We start from the raw sequence: 22,485 nt of genomic DNA, 5'->3' as shown, positions 1-22,485 counted from the left end.
GCCTATTAAAACACCACAAATCTTCGCCTGCTGTTTGCTTATGCTAAGGCTTCGGCCATCAGATATGCTACTTTAGCATGCTATGTGGCACGAAGATCCAAGTTTATTCATAATATAACAAAGTAGAGTTTGTTTTTTTGCACAGACTGAAGTTTGTTTTGCTCAAGAATGTGAGTTGGTAGTTATGGCTTCACACCCAGGCAAAGTCAGTACCATTAAACTATCACATTTTCTGTTTGTGTTAACTAATTATTTCTCCCATTAAGAAAAGGGGGGATGGTTCTGCTAGCCTGGCCAGAGCACATAATGATTCCCACTGTTGGATGAACACTGTTGGACCTGTCTGCTGAAAAACGCTGTTATTTACCACCCACAAACTCATCAACAGTCCTGGCTCTCTGCAGAATCTGGATCCTCAGCCCTCCCCAACCCCTCTTGTCCTCTGTTCACCTCCACTTGGGAACATGGCCACTTGGAGAAAGGGAAGTTTCCCTTCCCTTAGAACCAGCTGGGGATGCTGACTCAGTACCTACATGTTAACCCAGAGCAGAATGTGCTTGCTTTATGATGGCGTTTCTATTTGTGGTTAAGGTCAAGATCCTTTGCTCTTGATCCTTCAGACATCTTGATATACTCTCAGGATCAGACTGAACCAGTAGATCAGACGAGGTCATCACAGGAAAGTAATATGATGTTTCCTATTATTCAATTCAACTTTGAAATCTATCCATGAATTATTATTCTTTTAATAAATAAAGTAGCATAATGTGGAGACTCTTATGTAAGTCTCATTAGACTGAAAGCCACAGTGTCAGTTTTTGCATTCGTTGATTTTTTTGCATTAATAGATTTAGAAAAATGTAAGCAAAGACTATATGTTAGGCTGTAATGATTAAAAAGATTTTATTCTCTTATGTTTTATAACTTTCCCTTTTCTTCTTGCTTACCCCAATACACAAAGATACTCCATTAAAAGGGGAATGACAATTTAAAACCTCCAAGCAAACTAAAATTACTGCCAGTGGGAGATAGGCAGGAGCAGAGGGGAAATGGAATGTTCTCACATGAAGGAACCCAGAGATGGATACACAGGCTCTTGGAGTTCTGGAATCTGAGTGCAAATTCCCAAGTATGTGCCTAGTTAGAACATTTCCTCTAATATAAAAATTAGTAAGTGAACACATTTGTTTTTAAAATACAGAATACCTGCTCTTTTCCCAACCTGTAATATTAAGAAAACTTAAAGTGAATAGAACTATCAGACCAAATATGTTCTCTCCTTTCCTTCTAACGTTTACAAAGTACAGAGTTCACAGACACTAACTTCACCTGTGGACTTCATTTAAGAAGGGCGTCTGGGCCGGGCGGTGGTGGCGCACGCCTTTAATCCCAGCACTCGGGAGGCAGAGGCAGGTGGATCTCTGTGAGTTCGAGACCAGCTTGGTCTACAAGAGCTAGTTCCAGGACAGGCTCCAAAACCACAGAGAAACCCTGTCTCGAAAAACCAAAAAAAAAAAAAAAAAAAAAAAAAAGAAGGGCGTCTGGGGTTGGATTCCGCCCTGCTCTAGCCTCCTCACCTGTTGCAGCGCTGGAACCTCACAGGTTCCTTTCGTGCTGTCCCTCGTGGCTAGTTCTTTTTCAGTGCTCAAAGGCCTTTGCACTTACAGGTCTTTGACTAGACTGTTTCTCAGATGCACAAAGGTGGCTTCTGTGACTTCTCCTCACCATCTAGGCCTCAAACAAAGAATAATGTCCAAATGCCCCCCCTCAGCACTGTGCTTATAGTAGCATCTCTGAGTGAGTCTGTGCTGTGTATGCCTGAGATCTGATTTAATCTATATTTATCCAACTCTGCATTTATGTTTCTATCAACTGGTTAGCACCATGACATCAAGAACTGGGCATTGCCTTCACCCATGTATTCTCTATATTGTACCGAAAACCTTAATTTACAGCCTCTATGGTATATTCATGCACAATGAACTTATTTTCATATTTGATTCATCCTGACCCCACAGACTGGGTTAAGATAAATGTTGCCCTTGCTAACCAAGCTAACTACCAAGTGTTCCACATATGGTGAATTTTAGGAATTATACCACTTCTACAGTTTTCTTAGAATTTTGAGTTGACTTGATTTTAGTGAAAAAAGTAGCTATTCTCTATTTAATGTTAGCCTCAGCTTAGGTAATTGGGAATTTGTTTTAACATACTTAAAGTATAAAACTGTTAGACTTATTATAGAAAATTATTATTTAGGAAAAAAGGTTTACCAAGTTCCCAGAGAAATTATTCCTATGAAAAATAGTGTGTTTCCTTGCATTATAATAATGGTGGATCACTAACTGTCCAAGACTCAGCAGATGTGAATGTACTTTTACTGCACCTGTTGAGAATTGTGTGAACTCAGGTGGACACTCAGTTTTCCAGTTAAAAGTGATAAGCTGGGATAAAAGATATGGCAGACTTGGCCATTCTAACAATTAATCTTTTTAGTTTGATATGATCCAGTGATTTTATTCTTTTTAAAAATGTTTTTCTCTTATTGAACCTTGACTTTTTCCTTGCATAATATATCCTGATTATGGCATCCCTTCCCTGTGCTCCTCTCACTTCCTCCCCACTTCCCTCCAACCACAGCTCTTCACGTTCTGTCTCTCATTACAAAGCAAACAGACTTCTAAGGGATAATAATAAAATAAGATAAAACAAAATCTAATACATCACGATAGGACGAAACAAATAGATGGAAAAGATCCCAGGAAAAGACACAAGAAACAAATATAGATTCAGAGACCCACTCATTTACACATTCAGAAATCTCATAAAAACACTATACTGGAAGCCATGATCTATACACAAAAGACCTATAGAGTAAAAAGAGAGAGTGTGTGTGTGTATAAACACACACACACACACACACACACACACACACACACATATATTAAAAAGCTCTGACTTGACATTATAAGATTATAAGACAAGGAACCTCAAAATATGCCCTTGAGTTAATTTTCTGTTGACTGTCTACTTGTCTACTTCTGGGCATGCAGCCTACCCTTAAGAGTGGTTTGCTTCCCCAGTGAGATTCCCCTGGAGGAAACAAAATTTAATGCCTTGCCTATGCACAGGTAAAACACCAAGTGAAGTATGTGTAGGTGTGTATGTGCATGGCGGCATATGTATATGGTATATTTGCATATATATACACATATATATTCACACATGTGTGTACACATATATATGACCATATGTATGCTTATATATATTTAAATAACAGTTGAATTTTAAATCATTTAATATACTAATATTAAACATTATATCTAATAGGTAAATAGCATTTAAAGATAGCAATATTTCTTATGTCTGCATCCATAAATATAGCTGTTCCAATAGATTATCATTAAATAATAATAGCACCATGGGACTGTGAATAAGCAACTTTTTATTCAGTTATCACAGCGTGGGGATCTAAAATAGTGTTGGGGTTGGAAAGATGATCTTGTGGTTGAGAGCTTTCCAGAAAGCATGAGGACCAGAGTTCAGATCCCCAGAGTCCATAAAAATGCTGAGTGGATATTGCCCCTACCTGTAATTAGAGCAGTGGTTCTCAACCCATGGGTCACGACCTTTGTGTGTCAGGGAGGGTCAAACAACCCTTTCACAGGGGTTGCCTAAGATCACCGGAAAACACAGATATTTATGTTACAATTCATAACAGTTGCAAAATTACAGTTATGAAGTAGCAATGAAAATAAGTTTATGGTTGGGGTGACCACAACACGAGGAACTGTGTTAAAGGGTCGCAGCATTGGGAAGGTTGAGAACCTCTGACTGCATAGACAAGAGGTCCCTAAAGCCAGCTTGCCAGTGAGACTAAACATATTTGGGAATTCCAGATTTGAATGATTGACAGAGATTCCCAAGGTCAGCCTCAGTACTCCATATCCCATCCCCCCCACATGTACACATGAAAATAGGAAAAAAAAAACCCGCTGTATCCAATTAAATAATTATACATGTTCAAATAAGCTTTTGTGCCTACTTTGATATCTATCCCTAACTCTTCCAAATTGTTTAAAAGGCTAGGGAGGCCCAGCCATGGTCATCAACTTATAAATTAAGAAAAAAAAATCTCAATATTTTCTTGGTGTAGTTACCCAAAATTTGTAAGAGACTATTAGGTAGTTTTAATTTTTAATGTTTGATCTATCTTTAAAATGGTCTTGCTAGGCAATCAAGAAACCATGAATCATCCCTAAAGTTTCAGTTACCATAGTATCTCACTAGAATAATAGAAGGAAACAATGGTTCTGCAATTAAGTCTGCTTTGTACATTTCCTAACTTAGTCAAGATAACAAAACCAAAACGAAACACAGTCACATTTTCTCTAGGAAAATGGATTACTGAAGAAAAGGAAAAAAATTTTGTTGTTTAACTTTCTGTTAAGTATTCATCAATTTAACACTTGTTTTTATAAACATCATTACTGGATGCATCCTTTCAATTATTAATAAAAATCAATGCAATAAATAGTCACTCTGTAGAGAAGCTGGGACCTACCAAAAAGTCTATAAAGAAATCATCAAATCAAATTTGAACTTCTTATCTCAAGAAACAGTGTGTAAGAGGGGCAGGCCTGAACCATGGTGAAAGAGAGGTCTCTTCTCTCTCTTCTTTCTCTCAGGGCTCCTGGGAGGGTCTGGATGAGTGTTTTTGTTTTGCTTGCTTCTTTATTTTTTAGTTAAAATGGGATTTGTCAAATTTGTGAATATATAAAATTTTAATTAAATAAATTATAAAATCACAAAATCACTCGTATGTAATCAACACGTATATTGAATTCAATCAAGCCTGTCTTAAGAACCTAAAGTTTATTAAATTTGCATATCTTAACATTTTCCAGCTACAAGTCGATGAGGATCAGAGATAATGATCTGCAACACACAACAATTTATTTCTTTCGCATAGCAATCTAAATAGATGGCAGTTACACTTTAGAAATAGAGTAAAGGAAGGGAGGTCCAGGGAGCTTGCTATGAATTGTTGCATGGACTTCTTAATCAATTGGCTTCATGCATCATCAACAGTACAAATCACAACTTGAAGCTTAGCAGTTAGATCATTGGAAGCCTTCTGAATTCCTGTGAATTTTACCCATTATCTCATTCATATCTGTCCCCTTTACATTAACATTTACCAATATTCAAAGGAAGCTGCCAGACACCAAAGATGTATATTTTAATCTCGATCGCAGCTGTTATTTGTTTAGTAATTTTCAATGTTGCTGAGACCTAGATTTGAGTTTCAAAAATGAATCTTCCTGGTAGCTTCTACTTTCACAGGTCACAGAACATTTGCCACATTAAAATGTGTTATTTTATGGGGCATATGCTCTTAAATATGAAGTTGCATAAAGAAACAAGGCACCATTGAAATTTGTTCATTATTCATCCCCTTTCTTTTAAAAATTATTCTTTATTTTGTGCTACGTGTCCTTATTTTTTAATCCATCAGGGCTTTCACCTTACATAGTAGCCACCAGAGATTCCCATGTACATCCCCAACAAACACTCCAAAGTAAGTTCTGTTCCTGTTCGATCATGCCATATTATGCCATGATATTATGATTAGAGTCCCCTTTCTGCTCCCCCAACCCGTTCTAATTCTCCACCTGCAGACTTTCTCATCCCAAGTAGTACCTTCTCTCCCAAGAACTCAAAAACCCAACTTCTCAAACTACTTTCTTATCCAGGTAACTTCTGTTGGTTGCCTGATTACACCACTTTGGTGCTGTTAGAACCCTCATCCAATCCTTACTATACCACTCTGCCTTAGGTTATTAGAAATTACCTTCAGCCTTTTACATAGAATACCACATTAAGCACCTTATGATCTCTAGGTCTGCCAAGGTGTTAGGGGAAAACTGTTTTAATATAAATCATATCACACACTCACAAGATAGAAACAGAATGATTGTCACTCCATGTTCCACAATGGATTCCATAATAGAAACACACCCTAATGCCCCCAGTCTTCTTGAGAGTCCTTATTCTTCCTTTATCTGAAACTTTCAGGCCCTCGCATCAAACTCATACCAGTCTCTTTTCAATTGGACCGATGATGGTGTTTCCTGCTCTAGCATGCCATCGACATGCATGTGTGCTGGTAAACTCCACTTATTTTCTAAGACAAAGTGGAAATTTCTACAAAGCAAAGCATCCCTTACATCTCAACTGCCCTACCTTCAATGTTCATATATAACAACACAGAAAAAAAATTATTTGATAAATATAGCAATGTATCAGTAAAAATAAAGTCAATAGAATAGGCCCAAAAGAAAGAAGCAGGACAAAGTAAAATTCTATTTTTTTTTTGTCTTACAATCACAGAATTTTACAGCTGAAAGAGCCCTTACAAGCAATCCAAAGTTTTCTGCGGTTTCCATATAAAAAGTAAAAAGCTCTTGTCTTAAGACGAAGTTTGGGAAATTCGTATCTAGTTGTGTAATACTGACTATAATTTCAGTGATCCTTATACAGCATTCATGAAAGCCCTCACTACAGTATCCACCCATAAAAACAGGATCCCAGAATCTGAACTTCAAAGTCTTAACTTCTGTCATTTCCCATAGCCACCATATAAACTTTCCCAAAGAGAAAAATATTTTTTCTCATTTTTTGCTCAAACACCACTGTCCATATCATGCATTCTCTGACTACAAACAAGCAAATCCTCACCACAAGCCGGGACAACTGAACCTCCCTCGAATTTTCAAAACCTTTTTTCTTAAGGAAAAATACAGAAAGATTTGTTATATCACAATATTGACTTGCATCATTTCACTGGGAAAAGTTTTAGAATAGCAGGGAATTGAGCAAGGTCTTGGCATATCGTCCCATGTCACAGGAAATGGTTACCAATAGTTAGATGCACTCAGGGCTGTTTCTCAGAAGTTTATGAACATCCAAACCCAGTTATTTAAATGACACATCTCAAGGAATGTTAGTGTTTGAGTCCCTGAAATTGTAAACCACATTAATATTAATAACTGATCTATTTAAAGCTGTTTCATCATTCATAAAAGCTTGAGGGTACATCATTTCAAAATCATATTTTCTTTAAGAAACCGCATTTCAGAGGTATCTATATAACCGTGGGGACCAATTGGATCCATCCTCATTGAACCCGGAATCACTGCCTGACTGAACTGGAAGCAATTTTTTTTTTTCAAGCATGATCTACTTTTCCACAGACAGGTTTTTGTGGAAAAAATCTTTCCAGGTTGTACTTACACCTTTAGCTTCTGCTTCGAGTCTCATTGCTTCTGAACACTCGGGGCTCTCCTGCACCTTTTGTGTTGAGGGTGTATCCCTCCTTAAAAATAGTTTCTCGTTTTTCTCCAAGTCCCCAGTGCTGAGTGCTTGGCATGAAAAATGTCCCTGATACTTGGAAAGGAGTTTCCCATACCAGTCCCTCAGGTCCCATAAAGGCAAAACCTCCTGGTCCACTTTATAGAACCGCTCCACCCCACAGAAGAACATGTACAGGAAAAGCAGCCTTCCCTTCCCCCACACGTTTCCTCAGTTTATTTATGAAACATCTTGGAATGAGAATAAGCTGCTTGTGGTTCATGTGGCTGATTCGGGGATGATTTCCTGCAGGCCGGGGAGAAGCCGGTCAACCGAATGACCTCTGTGTGGCTAGCCCATATACCCCAATGGGAAGGTTCTTTGGTTTTATGGGTCCCGTTTCTAACTATGTCTAGAGGACTTAGTTTTTGCAATGAAGAAGTTAATAACCAAATATGACTGAGAAGACAGACTAATGATGTCAAGGTCTATTGGACCTCATGCCTTCCCTTGCTATTATACTCGAAATCTGATGTATTCCTCACAGGCTCATGCTCTGAAGACTTGTTGCCCAGCTTGTAAGTGATAATTTCTGGGGAGGGGGTGGAGCCTTTAGGTGGGGCCTAGCTGGTGGAGAAAGATTATTAACGGGGGACCTTTGAAGTTTATTGCCCAAAACCCAGTCCCCCTCCCACTTCACTTCCTGGTGGGGCACCATATGACTGGAGGGCATTGTTTCTGCAATAGAGTTTAATAATCTTACAGCACTATGAAGACAGATTAATCGTGGTCATGTCTATTGATGTTTATACTTTCGTCTATCAATAAAAGAAGTCAGAAATATGCTAAGATACCTGCGTGTCGACTTCTGCTTATCAAAGGAACATCGTTTTCCTCCTGACATCTGGAAAGGCCTATAAAGGTTTAGCATTGTATATGAACAGAAAATCCATTTGGAAAAAAGATAAGCTTGACCACTACGTGAGACATGTTTAGTCCTATCAGGTAACACATAATTAATGTCTATAGGCATGTTAAATGAAAGAAGCTCAAGTAAATGATGACTCAAATACTTCTTTATGTTTGTTTGTGATTGCCAGTGATCATTTATGATTATTAAAAATCTGGGAAAGTGTGTTGGCAGTGATCCCTTCCATTGAACTAGTCTATCCTCATCCATCCTCAGTAAATACGCCTTTTACTTGAATGAGCAGATTTAAATAGAGTCACAAAAACTCTAAGGTCTCTCCCAAAGGACAAAAGAGTACACATTAATCATGATAAGCACTGACATTGGAGCTATACAGACTTACTCATAAAATTTAAATGCACTATTTAAATAAATTTTTTACATTATTTCAATTTGAATAGTGAGAAGATGTTTTCAGAAAATCATTGGGCAGTGACAAGATGCTAACGCAGGTTCTCAATCAGTTTGAGTCAGATCAAAACGTAAACGGGGCTCTTAGGTCAGAGTTGAAAATAAGATGTCCCAGACCTGATGTCCTTACCCAGCCTCCTCACTCGAAGTGCATGTTATTACACCTGCTGAGAAATCAGAGACATGTGCTTATCACCTGAGACACACATAAAACCATGTCAACTTTACCCGTTTCAGCGTGGAAAACAGCAACAACTCACACAAACACACAGAAAGCAACAAATCCCCTATTTTCCACTTTCCGGGATGCTAATTCAGTAAGTATATTTTACTGAGGCTTTTTTGGTGAATTATTTGAATCAAGTATATTATAAACTTACAAATGCATGAATGTATGAGATTAAAAATTAAAAATAATATATTTTGTTAGGAAAAATTCCAGCTTAAAGCAAAAGGAAGAGAACATCTTATCTCACTCACCCACTATCACCAAATAAAAACTAATCAAAGTAACATGTTCACAGACCGACATGCCATTTGATTTTATATCCATGGTCTAACTTCTCTTTCTGTTTTCCTATTTTGTCTCTCCAGTGCATCCTAACGTCAGCCAAGGCTGCCAAGGGGGCTGTGCGACGTGTTCAGATTACAATGGATGTTTGTCATGTAAGCCCAGACTATTTTTTGTTCTGGAAAGAATTGGCATGAAGCAGATAGGAGTGTGTCTCTCTTCATGTCCAAGTGGATATTACGGAACTCGATATCCAGATATAAATAAGTGTACAAGTAAGTGCCCGTATCACTTTATATTTTTGTCTTATCCTTGGGGATTTCTCCTGATTAAAACAGCTTCTAATAAACCTAAAATATCCAAAAGCAAGTAATATTTGCTTAATATTTAGAGTAACACATACATAAACTTATCCCCCAGAGCAGAAAATTTCACTACTAACATAAACAATTCCGCTCAAGTTTTGTTTTTGTTGTTTGTCTGTTTGTGTACAAAACCTAAAGTCAAGAGTATGATTATCACTCACTGGACCAATAGAAAATTACAACAGACCGACTGAGTTCCCATTACCATTATAAAATCCAAATATTCAATGAGTGGAAGAATTAGTTCAGCTATTTTGGCTTCCATACATATCCAGTATAACAATGAAAACACTATTTTGTTAGCTGGAACTAAAGTCTATGAGCACAATCATCTTGTCCCCCAAAAGTCCAGTCCCAGTAATAGAAACCAAGTGACCTTGAAAGCTGAAAACCCAGGAACATCACGTGTCACCATTCACATCCTCTCAAGCCACCACCTGTAACTCCCTCATGTGTTGCATGAGCCTTACTGTAGCCCTGCTAAGATCTCAGATCAAGAACTGCCTTGGCAATTTTTGTTCTTCACTGGCTCCGTTAGCACGTCGGAGGCTGCTTGTTCCCTTATTCAACATTCTAAAGGTATTACTTAGTGCCATGTACCATGTTCCTCTCATCCAGAAGAATAGGTCTCTTGTATTTGTCAGTCACCTGTCTGACAAATTTCCCACATTTATCCACTGCTATTGTGATTGTTGTCTTCCCAGAACACTTACCATTCTGGATCCAGATTTCTGTAGCCTACTTCTGTGGTTCTGGGCTAGACCTGAGCCTTGGGCATCTTGGCTGTAAATGACAGTTATTATAGTGGCTACTTTGTTGGTTTATGCTGAAGTTTAGGTAACAATAATGCAAAATACTCATAATAGTCATGGATTATGGTAATGATCACATAAAAGACAATTAATAATGCTTACTGTGAACAGTGGATGTTACCCCCATGAACTGCCATCAACCAACTTTCAACGTACAATAGACAATTGCATACTGCTTGAAAGCACAAATAAGTCTTGAGAACAGTATGAATACAACATCTCTGTATATTTAATTCAAATTATAACAAAATATTACTATCATTTAATGCAAAGAGCTATTTGACCATGTGGACAGGTTGAGTACCTCTTATATAAACTGTATGTAACCAGTTTTGATTTAGTAGAATTTTTGGATTTGGGAATACTTGTATAGAACTGTCTAAGTATCTATAATGTGATCATCCAAATCTATAACACTTTGTAACATGATGTCAGTGATCAGAATGTTGCGGATTTTAGAAGAACTTTTATTTTAGAGGCTGAAAATAAGGGAGCCCAGCGTATATTATCAAGGTATTTTCATGAGACAATCTGTACCACAATTTTGGAAGCAGTAACTGATGTTTATCAACTAAATGACTTTGGAAGAGTCCTCAATTCAAGTCTGGTAAAATAATATTGATCCCAAACTTAGATGCAGGAGTTTTCAAGTATATAGAAAGATGATCCAGCAATAGTTTGGAGAAGATAGAAGAGTCACAATTCTTTTTCTGTGTTTCTCTTTCAGAATGCAAAGCTGACTGTGATACCTGTTTCAACAAAAATTTCTGCACAAAGTGTAAAAGTGGATTTTACTTACACCTCGGAAAGTGCCTTGACAGCTGCCCAGAAGGGTTAGAAGCCAACAACCATACTATGGAATGCGTCAGTATTGGTGAGGAAGGCTTCTAAGATTTAGAATGAATGAGACACACTTCAGATGACAATAGCAGTCTCTATGAATATCCATCCCAAAGCCCTAAGAGGCTCTCTCTAATACCCTGTCCATCTTTGCTTACAAAGATGCTGCCCTAAATCTATGTTCGCAGAGCCATATTCAGTCTGCGTCATGAGCAGTTTAAGAGTGCTCTGATATTTCTTAAGGACTACTTACTACTCTTCTAATCATCAAAGATTTGTTACATTTCAGAGAAACAAGAAAGAAGGGCCAGGGAGAGAGCGGAACTCAACTAATTTCCACTTTCAACCAAGAGTTTTACAAAATCCCTAAATTTAATAACAACCTATAATCGAAGTGGGTTTCTCTTGAAAACAGTCATTAATGCTGTAGTGTCCATCTTGTACAGGTATTAAGAACAAAGAGAGAAGGGGAAAGAGAAAATTTTAGACTCACTCAAACTGACAGAATGAGACAATCCCAAGTGTGATTAATGGCAGGCCTGGTTTTCTGGAGTGGAGGTCCCTCATACAAGTTGTCTGTCTAAATAACAGATCACTGCCAGGCTAGGTTTTCTCTCTTTTAAGTGCTCCACAGCTACTAGAGCTATGAGTTGGATGCACACTTGTGGAACAGATGCGAAACTGAATGAGAAAACAGCAAAGGAAAACTCCCAAGTCCCCTGGGCAGTGGCTGCAGGAACCTTTGATGCTGACCCAACTCTGGCATGTGTACACAGAGCCTCCTGATTCAGTGTGTGATAGTCTCCAGGACTGCCTCCAGGCTCCCCACAGGACGCTTCTGTTAGAATCTCAAGTGTTGGAGAAATAATTATAAGTTAGTGGCTTAACCACTTCAGGACAACCACAACTTTTATTTCTGTACACTCTTTTTGTCAGAAGAAAACCAGCATATGATATTTCAAAGTTAACCTTATAAGCACTGGAAAACAGCAATCCTAAATCAGTCTGTGTGCCTTTATGTTCGAGTTCTTTCTCTAGTCAAGAAAAACACAGAAAAACAACTTACAAAGGGTAAAAGGTCCATGAGATCTCTTCTGGCCTACTCACCCTGAAGGTTGATAATTAGAGGTAGTAAGTTCCAAGCAGTGGAAAAATACAGGAAACACTCCGTAAAATATTCAAGAGCAGATGAGTTACTGGGATGAGTTACTGGAAGCTTGTGGGATTTCTTTACCCAGAACAAAGGACAGGTATTTAAGTTTTGTTAGTTGTTGAAAGTGCAGGGTTCAATTTTTAAAAGCTGAATGTTCATTAATACTTTCCTATCAGACAGAGGGTGTAACAGCTGGCACTGTGGGATTAGCTTTCAAAGAAAATTGGCTTTATATCTTTAGCGTTACCAACTTTCTTTCTTACCATAAATTTTTGGTGATGGATTACATATTTTAAAATAGGCACTAGCAGCCAAATGGTCATGTATTGAATAAGTGACCCAGGACACTGTTGAATTTCAGACCAGGTGCTTTTGCTCAGGACTGGCTCTTGAAGCCTGTTCCCTAAGGGAAGACTTCTGTTATTTGGTATTGGGTCCTCGGGCACAGCAGGCACACACAGGCTTGCCCCAGGATTATCAGAGAAAATGATAGTGTGCTTCAGTACACAGAAGATTATCAAAGTTGTCCCTGAAACAAGAATGGAAGGTTGGGATCCAAAGAGTTGAAATGTTGGCTGCTTCCTATTGGAAGGTCAATTTAAGGTTTGTTCGTTTGCTTGCTTGTTGTCGTTTTGTTGTTGTTTTGTTTTTTTTTCAAGACAGGGCTTCTGTGTAGCTTTGGGGCCTATCCTCGAACTAGCCCTTGTAGACCAGGCTGGCTTCGAACTCACAAAGATTTGCCTGCCTCTACCTCCGGAGTGCTGAGTTTAAAGGCATGTGCCATTGCCTGGCCCATTCTTTTTTTTTAATATTTATTTATTTATTATGTATACAATATTCTGTCTGTGTGTATGCCTGCAGGCCAGAAGAGGGCACGAGACCCCATTACAGATGGTTGTGAGCCACCATGTGGTTGCTGGGAATTGAACTCAGGAACTTTGGAAGAGCAGGCAATACTCTTAACCTCTGAGCCATCTCTCCAGCCCCTGCCTGGCCCATTCTTAAGCATCTTTTAATAACATTATGTCCCAATTCCACACTACTCATCTAAGTTAAATTGAACATAAATCACATTTTTATGTTTGTCTATCATTTTTCTAAAGTTTCCATTTTTATAAAATTTATAAATTATAAATTAAAATTTATAAAACATTATTATTTGGAGCATGATCAGCTTTTCTAAAGTATTTCTGAAGGAGAAAGATCTCTTCCCTTCATACAATTTTAATAATCTCATCTAAAGATTTTTACTATCCAATCTCTTCAGTCATATTTCCTCCTCCAATGGAATTATCTAAGATTTACATCAGAAATTTCCCTTTATAACCATTCATCTTCTGATTCCTTCGAATTCTGATTTTAGATAAGTAATTACCTATGCTGTAATTTCTCAAATCCATTTTTATAAAGTCAAATTATGTATTTGACTTTTCATCTTTGGCATGAAAGACCTAAAGTATTCTGGCTTCTATATTAAATAATGTTTTTTCTAATTCTTCCTCTTAATTCTAGTGCTAAGCACATATACAATGTTAACTTACAGACAACATTTCTTCCCTTTGCTTTCTTGGAGACTTCTAATCTATTATACTCTTTGATGATTAATTTAGGGAGAGGATGCTAGGAGAAATTTTTCATAATTTGCAGAAGATTATACTATCAAATACTGTAGCTGCTTTCTTCTCTGATCACATTCCCAAAGGTATAAGTGGATATCAAATTTATTTTGAAGATGGTTCAATAATGTTCATTGAAGTTTACAGAAAGCAATTCACTTTTACATGGTTCTTTGCTGCATTCAGATACCTAAAAGTGACTAAAATACCTATTTAAAACAAAGAACATTTTAGATCTCTAGGTTTAAAATAAAATTTTAATAAAAAATTTACTTATATCTACAAATTTAACTTTAGATCTTTAGAACACTTAGGTTATTGTTTTTAAGATTGTCATCAGAGATAACATTCTTGCAAAATAACCCATTAAGTCAGGGGACAATGGGAAAGGTTACTGGAAAACTTATTCTTGTGAAGACAAGTTTGTGCTACCTCAAAGGTTTACAGTTGGAAGCAATTTCCGTTGTTGTAAGTTCGGGGGCTTCATGGTATAAAAACAGGAACAGCGTTTTCGGTCCAGCCAGGGTAGCACACACATTCTGGTAATCAGGAGGAAGAGGCACGGGAGCATAGGTCAGAGACTAGATACAGCTGCATATAGACTCTGCTGGAAGGAAGGAAAGAGGGAGGGAAGAAATGGGAGAGAGAAAGGAAGAAAGAAAGAAAGAAAGAAAGAAAGAAAGAAAGAAGGAAGGAAGGAAGGAAGGAAGAAGGCACTTTGGGAGTGTTCCTTTTCATTAAAAGCACAAATGTCTTACTACTACTGCTAGAAAAGCTATTAATGAAAAGCAGAGAAACTACATTCACACAAAGGAAACAATTTCCACATGAGCTTCAGTGGGGCACATCCTGCACTTTAAGAACCACATAAGGACATTCGATCCAGATGCAAGTTATCAGCCGTCCCTGACCAGAAGTTCAGTGAAGTGAGAGATGCTGCCGCTCATTCACTGAGTCATAAATAATACTTAGGTATGCAGCAGAATGGGAATAGGAAGGGCACTGAGTATTGGACAAAGACATAGATTCCTTTTCTACTTGTCATTCTCTATCTAGCACAGATGTTCTCAAATCAAACAGCATTTCCATCTGCACATAACATCTCTTACATTGTTAAGAGGGCACATTTGCTTCACCCTAAATCTTCCACAGAGCTTGGCATTGGTGGCATAAGCCTTTTATCACAGCAGAGGCTAGTGAATATCTGTGAGTTCAAGGCCTGGTCTACACAGCAAGTTTCAGGACAGACAGAGCTGTTACAGAGAGAAATCCAAATCCTGTCTTGAAAAACCAAAACAAACAAAAACTTCATTAGAAGATTTAGGGAAAGTTCTAGCATCTTGTGCTTTATTGTGCCTTGCTGTGGGACAATGGTCTTGCATCCTGTAAAGATTTGTCACTTGTATTGGCTTAATAAAATGCCAACTGGCCAGTAGCCAGGCAGAAAATATATGTAGGGTGACCAGAATAGGAGAATCTGGGGAAAGGAAAGGCTTAGTCTACAGTCGTCACCCAGACGAAGAGAAAACAACATGAGGATGCCTCACAAATAAAAGGTACCAAGCCACATGGCTAACAGAGACAAGAATTATGGTTAATGTAAAATATAAGAGTTAATAAGGAGCCTTTGCTAATAGGCCAACCAGTTTTTAATTAATGTAACCCTCTGTGTGTCTCTTTTGGGACTGAATGGCTGTGGGACTGACCGGGAGGGCAACTTCTGTCAACAGTGCCTTCCAGATAGTTCTGAAATCTGCTAATGTTTAATTCGCTAGTCAAGAATCACAATATTCCTCAAGCTCTATTATCACCCAAAATTATAGCAGTGCTATGAAATTTACAAAGCATTAATTGTGAGTAGTCATGTTAGTGCCTGGGTTAACCAGTTTCATTGCAGAAAGCCAATTCAATGCAAGTATGAACCGACCCAACATGTGTACTAGAAACACCCTACTTCTGCCCCCTTACTTATGTTGTCTTGCCCAACTTTGATAATGCAGAATTTCTCCTAGAAACTTAGATGTACGGAGAATATATGCCGTGTTTTGGGTGGTTTTTTGTTTGTTTGGTTGGTTGGTTGGTTTTTTTTGTCTGCTTCCTTGTTTGTTTCACTGACAATCTTGCCTGTGCCTGCGAGCCAGCTGACACTGTTTCTCTTTGCTTTCAGTGCACTGTGAGGCCAGTGAGTGGGGCCCTTGGAGTCCATGCATGAAGAAAGGAAAAACATGTGGCTTCAAAAGAGGCACTGAAACACGGGTCCGAGAAATCCTACAGCATCCTTCAGCTAAGGGCAACCTGTGTCCCCCAACCAGTGAGACAAGGACGTGTATAGTACAGAGAAAGAAGTGTTCAAAGGGAGAGCGAGGTAAAGACACACTAACAAAATGTGCTTCTCTGAGCACTCACACCTTGATCCATATTTCACTTTATATCATTATATGGGATACTGGTTGTATTCCTCATATCTGAAGCGCTAATGTGTAGAGAAAAGAACATTATGGCTCCAAGTTTCAGATCACATAAGTGGTATGGTTTTTTAGTATGGAACCTGATCTCAGAACTTTAGAGCATGATAAAGGTACCTCATTTCAGGAGATTCCTGATAAAGCATTAGGGTTTGACTTTTTTTTCCCTGTGATATGTCTTGTTAGTGCCTAGGAACGTTTGGGAAGTTTTAGAAATACAAGGTGAACTTCACCTGGTGTAAGACCAGGACAAAGGGATACCCCTATCAACACATTCCCTTCACAATTGCCTATAAATTAAATTGTTGCCAATGATCCTAAGTCTCGTATTTGACCAAGACCATTGGGAACATTCTGTCTCAAGTTGCTTTTATAAACTTCATGTAAGGTTGCAGAAGCTATGAGATCAATATGATCTATGTCAGAATTTGTCAAAATCTTGTAAGTAACAAGGAGAAATTTCCCTTGACAATAGGGCATAGTGAAAATAAACTTCATTTAAAAGGACAGACAGCAGTTGCTGTTTTGTTAAATGATCATTTTCCCATATTGCTCAATCACACCCCCAATATGACTGCCTAGAAATACGTTGTATATCTTTAAGTAATTATAGATAATCTTCCGGTGAGCCTGCAAATGACCCTCTCATTTAGCTAATTGACAGGAGCTGGATGCCTCTGCGGCTGAACTTACTTAGTTTATTTCAGTCAACAGGCATTTATTAAGCTCTTATGTTTGTGACCTTATATTATGCTAATCCCAAGAAATTCACAGTTTAATAAGATCCTCTCTAAAAGTATTCTGAATTTAAACTCAGAGTCCAATGGGAAGCTGACATATTTAAACAGATGATCACAATATCCTTTAATAAAGGAATTTCTTGGGAATACAAAGGAGAACAAAACAAACATGAACATTGTTTATAGACAAAAATAATTTGGGTCACCTGAGCTTTGCAAAATACTTTTTGTTGTACTGGGGAAAGCAATTGAAAATGTTTGGAGACTTCTATTACCATTGTAATCAATGCTTACAGTACTAAGATTTTTTTGAAGATATGGGTTACGCTAAAGAGAACATCAAACTTTTTAAAATTCATAATAGGTTTTGATTAAAATTTAGTTTCAGGAATGAAATTTGGCTAGTGAAAAAGGTCTTTTAGCGTTTGTTACCAATTAATTTAAAACATCCTAGACTTTTAAACTTGGCTTTGGAAGTCAGCTGTTTGAGCACTCTGTTGGTCTTCACCCATGCCACACTGTTACTTCTGTTTACTGAATATTCTTGAAATTTAATGAGCTACTTGTGGCCTTTAATCATATTCTTTCTATAAAATCTACAGGAGCAATCAGTATTTTGTACATTTTTCTTTAAAAATATAAATGACCTAAAGCTTACCCCATAAAAATTAAGTTTATATTATCTTTTCTCTTTTATTGAGTATATGCTCTTCTAATATACTTTGCTTACACCTTCCATAAACAATGATGTCTTAAGGGTCACTCCTTGAAGCTAGCAACTAAAAGAGAAATTATGCCATAAAGATGTTTGAGTGGCAGTCTGTAATTTAAGAGATCACTTCGAGTTTGATTCTGATCTTTGTTCTTCAGGATACAGAAACTCTACACTGAAAAACAGAACTGTATACAATTAGAACAGCAAAAATGTTTTATTCTTTTTTGAGTTTGATAAATGCACAGACTAAAAGGACTCGTGGATCCCCTATCATGAAATTTCCAGTCTCATTTCTCTTTTTCTTTTTCTTCGTTTGTATTTCAATGTGCTGGTTTCATTTTTTAAAGTGGGTTGAAAATGCAAGGAAGAAATAAACTCTTAATTCATCACCTACTTAGCACATTCCTTAACTTCTTTTAGTGTCTACTTATCTAATATTTTACATCAATAGAAAGAAGCCCAGAAAGCAAGTAGCTGTGACCTATATATACATGAACATCATCAGCTATATAGGGCATGGGAATCTTACCCAAGCCCTCACTAAGCTTGCATACACATTTATGAAATATGGATGGTATATCATGAAACATTTTAAATTATAGTGATAAGGGGCATAAGCAGTTAGAAAGGAAGGATTCCAGCAGGCAAAGTTACCTAGAAGACTAGTGACCTAAGGTTTCTGGAAAAGCTGATCTTTTTTATCTTAGGAGGCTAAACTTAAGAACCCTTCAGGCAGTTTAAAAGATAAGCACTGTAAAATGATAAAGACAAGATCTACCTTCTGGCCTATCTATCTACCGCTTAATTGCTCTGATTTCAGATTAGAGATGGAGAGAAAAAGGAAGAGGTTTTTTAATTGACGAGTGAGGCAAAAGACCAGATCTTTGTTATAAAATGCACCCACAAATCTTGATTTGAAGCCTGCAGCTGCTTATCTGCCTGAGAGGTAAACACTGGACAGAGGCAGGTCACTCTTATTTTGGAACAGGTGCAGAATTTGTTTTCAGGATTTCTTTTCTGCTGTGTTCTAATTACCAAAGGCAGAAGCTCCAGGGAAGAATGATAAGATCCAGAAATGACTTTCAAAGGAGCGCTCAAAAAAAGTTCAATAGAAGGAAATAGTTTCTAGATACAGAATGGATTGTGTTTTGAAAATGGATTGTTTTTCTGACTCGTATTTTTCTTGCACTTTTAATAACTTTTAATAACTATGGGAAACGAGACTAAGGATGTCAATGTATGCTTTTGTATTCCTAATTCCCAATTATAACAAAGTGTACTGTTTGTTTACAGTTTGGGATTATCCTCCTTTATCTGGCATACTCTTTTTTTAAATTAGTTTTGAATTATTCATAAAGTACTCTTACAAAGAGCTATTACTCTTAGAATGTGTTTCTGTCTTGAATGGCTATTAACTTAATTACATATTTGAAATATAGAACATATAAAATTTGTTGTAAAAGGTTATATAAGAAATCATATAGCCTTGTAGCATCTTGGCATTAAAAATATATATTGAAAGAGTAAACAAAGAGATCATGTGCTTTCAGTGACTTTCCATCCAAAATTTTTGACTTTCTGACATGTTCAGTGTAATCTTCTCAGGGGAAGTGAAGTACCATGTGTGTATGACCACATTTAATGTATGGCAGTGTGTGAGTGTGTGTGTGTGTGTGTGTGTGTGTGTGTGCGCGCGCACATATGCACTTATGCACGCACATGCATGCACAGGCATGCACTGGGAGGAGAACTGATGTGTTTCTTACTCACTTGTAAATTCCATCAATTTATGTTTAGGGAAGTTAAGAAACAATGAAGAAAATTTTTTGTTTAATTTGTGAAAAGGATTTTCACTAATCAGAGGTGTCTTTTTGTTGAGATGTATTTATACATAGTCATGAAATTCATTATGATAATTTCATATATATTCAATGTGTAATATTCAAATAATATAGAAACATTTGTACTTTAATAATAATCTTTATGTATTAGGAATTTTATACTCTTCTTTTATAGTTATGCACAAATATATCATAGATTGTTTTTTACAATAATTACTCCACTTTTCTAAAGAAAGCCAGAAAACAACTTTTAACTTGACCTTTAATATCCAAATCTTTCTGAGAGTTCTGTGCTGCCCACATTTTTGGGTCTGAAACTAATCCAAGATCTTTTATTTGTATAAGTGATACCATAAGGAAGTGGAAGGACACAGCCAACATCTGAATGAAAATAGAAAAAAGTGCATGACAGTTACTAGATTTCTTGTCTTTTACACATTTTACGCTTCTACTTATGCTCACAAACAACTTTTTTGCTTCTTCTTCCTCTTCCTCTTCTTGATTTTTGAGACAGGGCCTCTCTAAATAGCCCTTGCTGTTTTGGAACTGTCTAGGTAGACCAGGATGGCCTCAGACTCACAGAGGTCTGCTCTGTCCCACCCCCCAGGTGCTGGAATGAAAATTGTGAACCTCTATTTGCCGCACTCTCAAGCTTCTTAGTGCCAAAAGAAAGGTTCTACAGAAAATAGGATGATCTTTATTTCCTGGCTCATGTTCTTTGGTTTATATTACTTTGTTTATCTCAACTCGTAGTTGTTAATGCCTCTTTATAATTAAAACCAAGTTTATATCACTTGCATTTTGTTAGCTCCCTAAGAGGGGATATTATTAATCTTGTTCAGAATTCTTGGTGGATAGTTTTATGGCATAAATACTTGTGTTAATATTATTCATGCGGGCTTGTCCTCTCTAAGGTTACAGAAATATTTGTATTGACTTCTGTGTTGGCAGAGACCTTGCCATTGCTATTCTAACCATAATCTACCCAAATGATTCTTGCAAATGTCTATTTTCTTTGAGGTTACTTTTCTGGGGAATGACAAATTTAAATATCTAAAGCTTTCTATCTTTTAATCTCTCTCTGTCTCTATTAGTCTCTCTTTCTTCCCCTCCCTCCCTCCTCCCTCCCTCCCTCCCTCCCTTTCTCCCTCCCTCCTTCCCTCCCTCGTGTGTGTGTGTGTGTGTGTGTGTGTGTGTGTGTGTGTGTATGTGTGTGTGTTGGGGAGGGGAGGCCAGAGGTTGACGCTGGGTGTCATTCTTGATGGATCTCCTGCTTACTTCTTTAGACAGGGCTTCTCATTTGACCTGGAACTCAGTGATTAACTAGAATGGCTTAGCAATGAGCTACTGGGCTCCGTCTCTCCCATTCAACCCAGGTCTGATGTTACAATTCATGCTGTTGTGCCTTTTACAAGGCTCCTGGGGATCTGAACTCACGCCTGATGCTCGGGTGGCAGGGACATAGTCATCTGGCACATCTCTTTAACTTTGTCTTTAATGTGTTTAAAATAGCACAGATTTGTTACATGAGAGTACCAACTTACTACAAATAGCATTCTTCAGCCCTTAATAAAAAAAAAGATTAGTTTTACCTTCATTTAGATACTATCTTTGAGAGCTGTTTTAACAGATTTACCCAACATAACAAGTAACCTCAAACAACCTTAAAACAAGAACCCATCCATTTAAAAATCAGTATCTGGGCAGTTTAAACAGACATCCATCCCCCAATTCGGCTCTTAGCTAGGCTCCTTCATGTGTCTGTGTGGCTGAATGCTGAAAAAACTGGGCTATGTTCAATGTCAGGAAAGGTCCACCAAGTCCAAGGGAGAAAAGTGAAGTAGTTTTTCTTGAGGATATACTTAGAACTGGCAAGCTTTTATTCCAACAACCATCTGTTATCCTGTGCTAGTCAGAAGGACATTCCTGACTCACAAGGTGAGAAATAAATTGCACCTGCTTCCTGGCGCAACTGTGATGTTACTTTGCAAGGTGCCTTGTAAGCACTGGCAGGAGGGAAGGGACATTTCTGCCACCCAGATATCTTTGTTGTTGTTTGTTCTCAGTTCAATAAATGCGGTCACTTAGTCTTTACCAGTTTCTTATTGTGATGCTGTCTCTATCTTTCTCATACGTAGTGTAGATGTGCAGCTTATGATTTCTACTGTGCCTTATGCGTAGTGTGAAGTGTACTACTTAGTCTTCCCACTGATGCTACAAAATACCTGACACCAACAAACAAAACAAAGCATAACAACAACAAGAAGAAAACACTCTAAGGAAGAAGGGTTTCTTTTGAGGTCTTGGTCCATCACCCCGAAAGCCCTGGCAACAGAAGCTTGAGGCAACTGGTTACATTGCTACTTCGGAAGCAGAGAATAAGATGGATACTGGTATCCAGCTAACTCCCTTTCTCCTTTACATTCAGTCCAGGATCCCAGGCCATGCATTGGTGGCAACCCCACTTGCGTGGCTCTTCTTACATCAGCCAGCATAACAGAGACACTTCCTGGTAGATATGCTCAGAGGTTAATTTCCACAGTGATTTTAGACCATATGAAATTGGCAGTCAGAGTTAACCACCACAAGAAGACTAAGAAGAAGCACTTAAAATGCAGGCCAAAGTTCTGGAGAGATGGCTAGGCCATTAAGAGCACTGGTTGCTCTTTCAGAAAATCCAGATTTGATTCCCA

The 22,485-nt window shown here is 37.7% G+C and overlaps 1 protein-coding gene across 3 annotated transcripts in view; it reads left to right on the top strand.

Annotated features, from left to right (window-relative positions):
• Rspo3 (R-spondin 3) overlaps window positions 1-22,485 on the top strand; it is an 84,087-nt gene that overhangs the window by 21,445 nt on the left and 40,157 nt on the right. For all 3 annotated transcript variants that reach the window (XM_041653993.1, XM_041653997.1, XM_041653994.1), the window contains exons 2-4: window positions 9,329-9,520; window positions 11,150-11,296; window positions 16,199-16,396. In XM_041653993.1, coding sequence (XP_041509927.1) covers window positions 9,329-9,520; window positions 11,150-11,296; window positions 16,199-16,396 — 537 coding nt within the window. The remainder of the gene's footprint in view (window positions 1-9,328; window positions 9,521-11,149; window positions 11,297-16,198; window positions 16,397-22,485) is intronic.

This window comes from Microtus oregoni, unplaced genomic scaffold (assembly GCF_018167655.1).
Source record: "Microtus oregoni isolate MIOR12 unplaced genomic scaffold, Mior012 000006F_ref0000085, whole genome shotgun sequence".
In the NCBI taxonomy this organism is placed as follows: Eukaryota; Metazoa; Chordata; class Mammalia; order Rodentia; family Cricetidae; genus Microtus; species Microtus oregoni.
The sequence above is the reverse complement of the archived record's forward strand: the minus strand, read 5'-3'. Positions and strand labels throughout refer to the sequence as shown.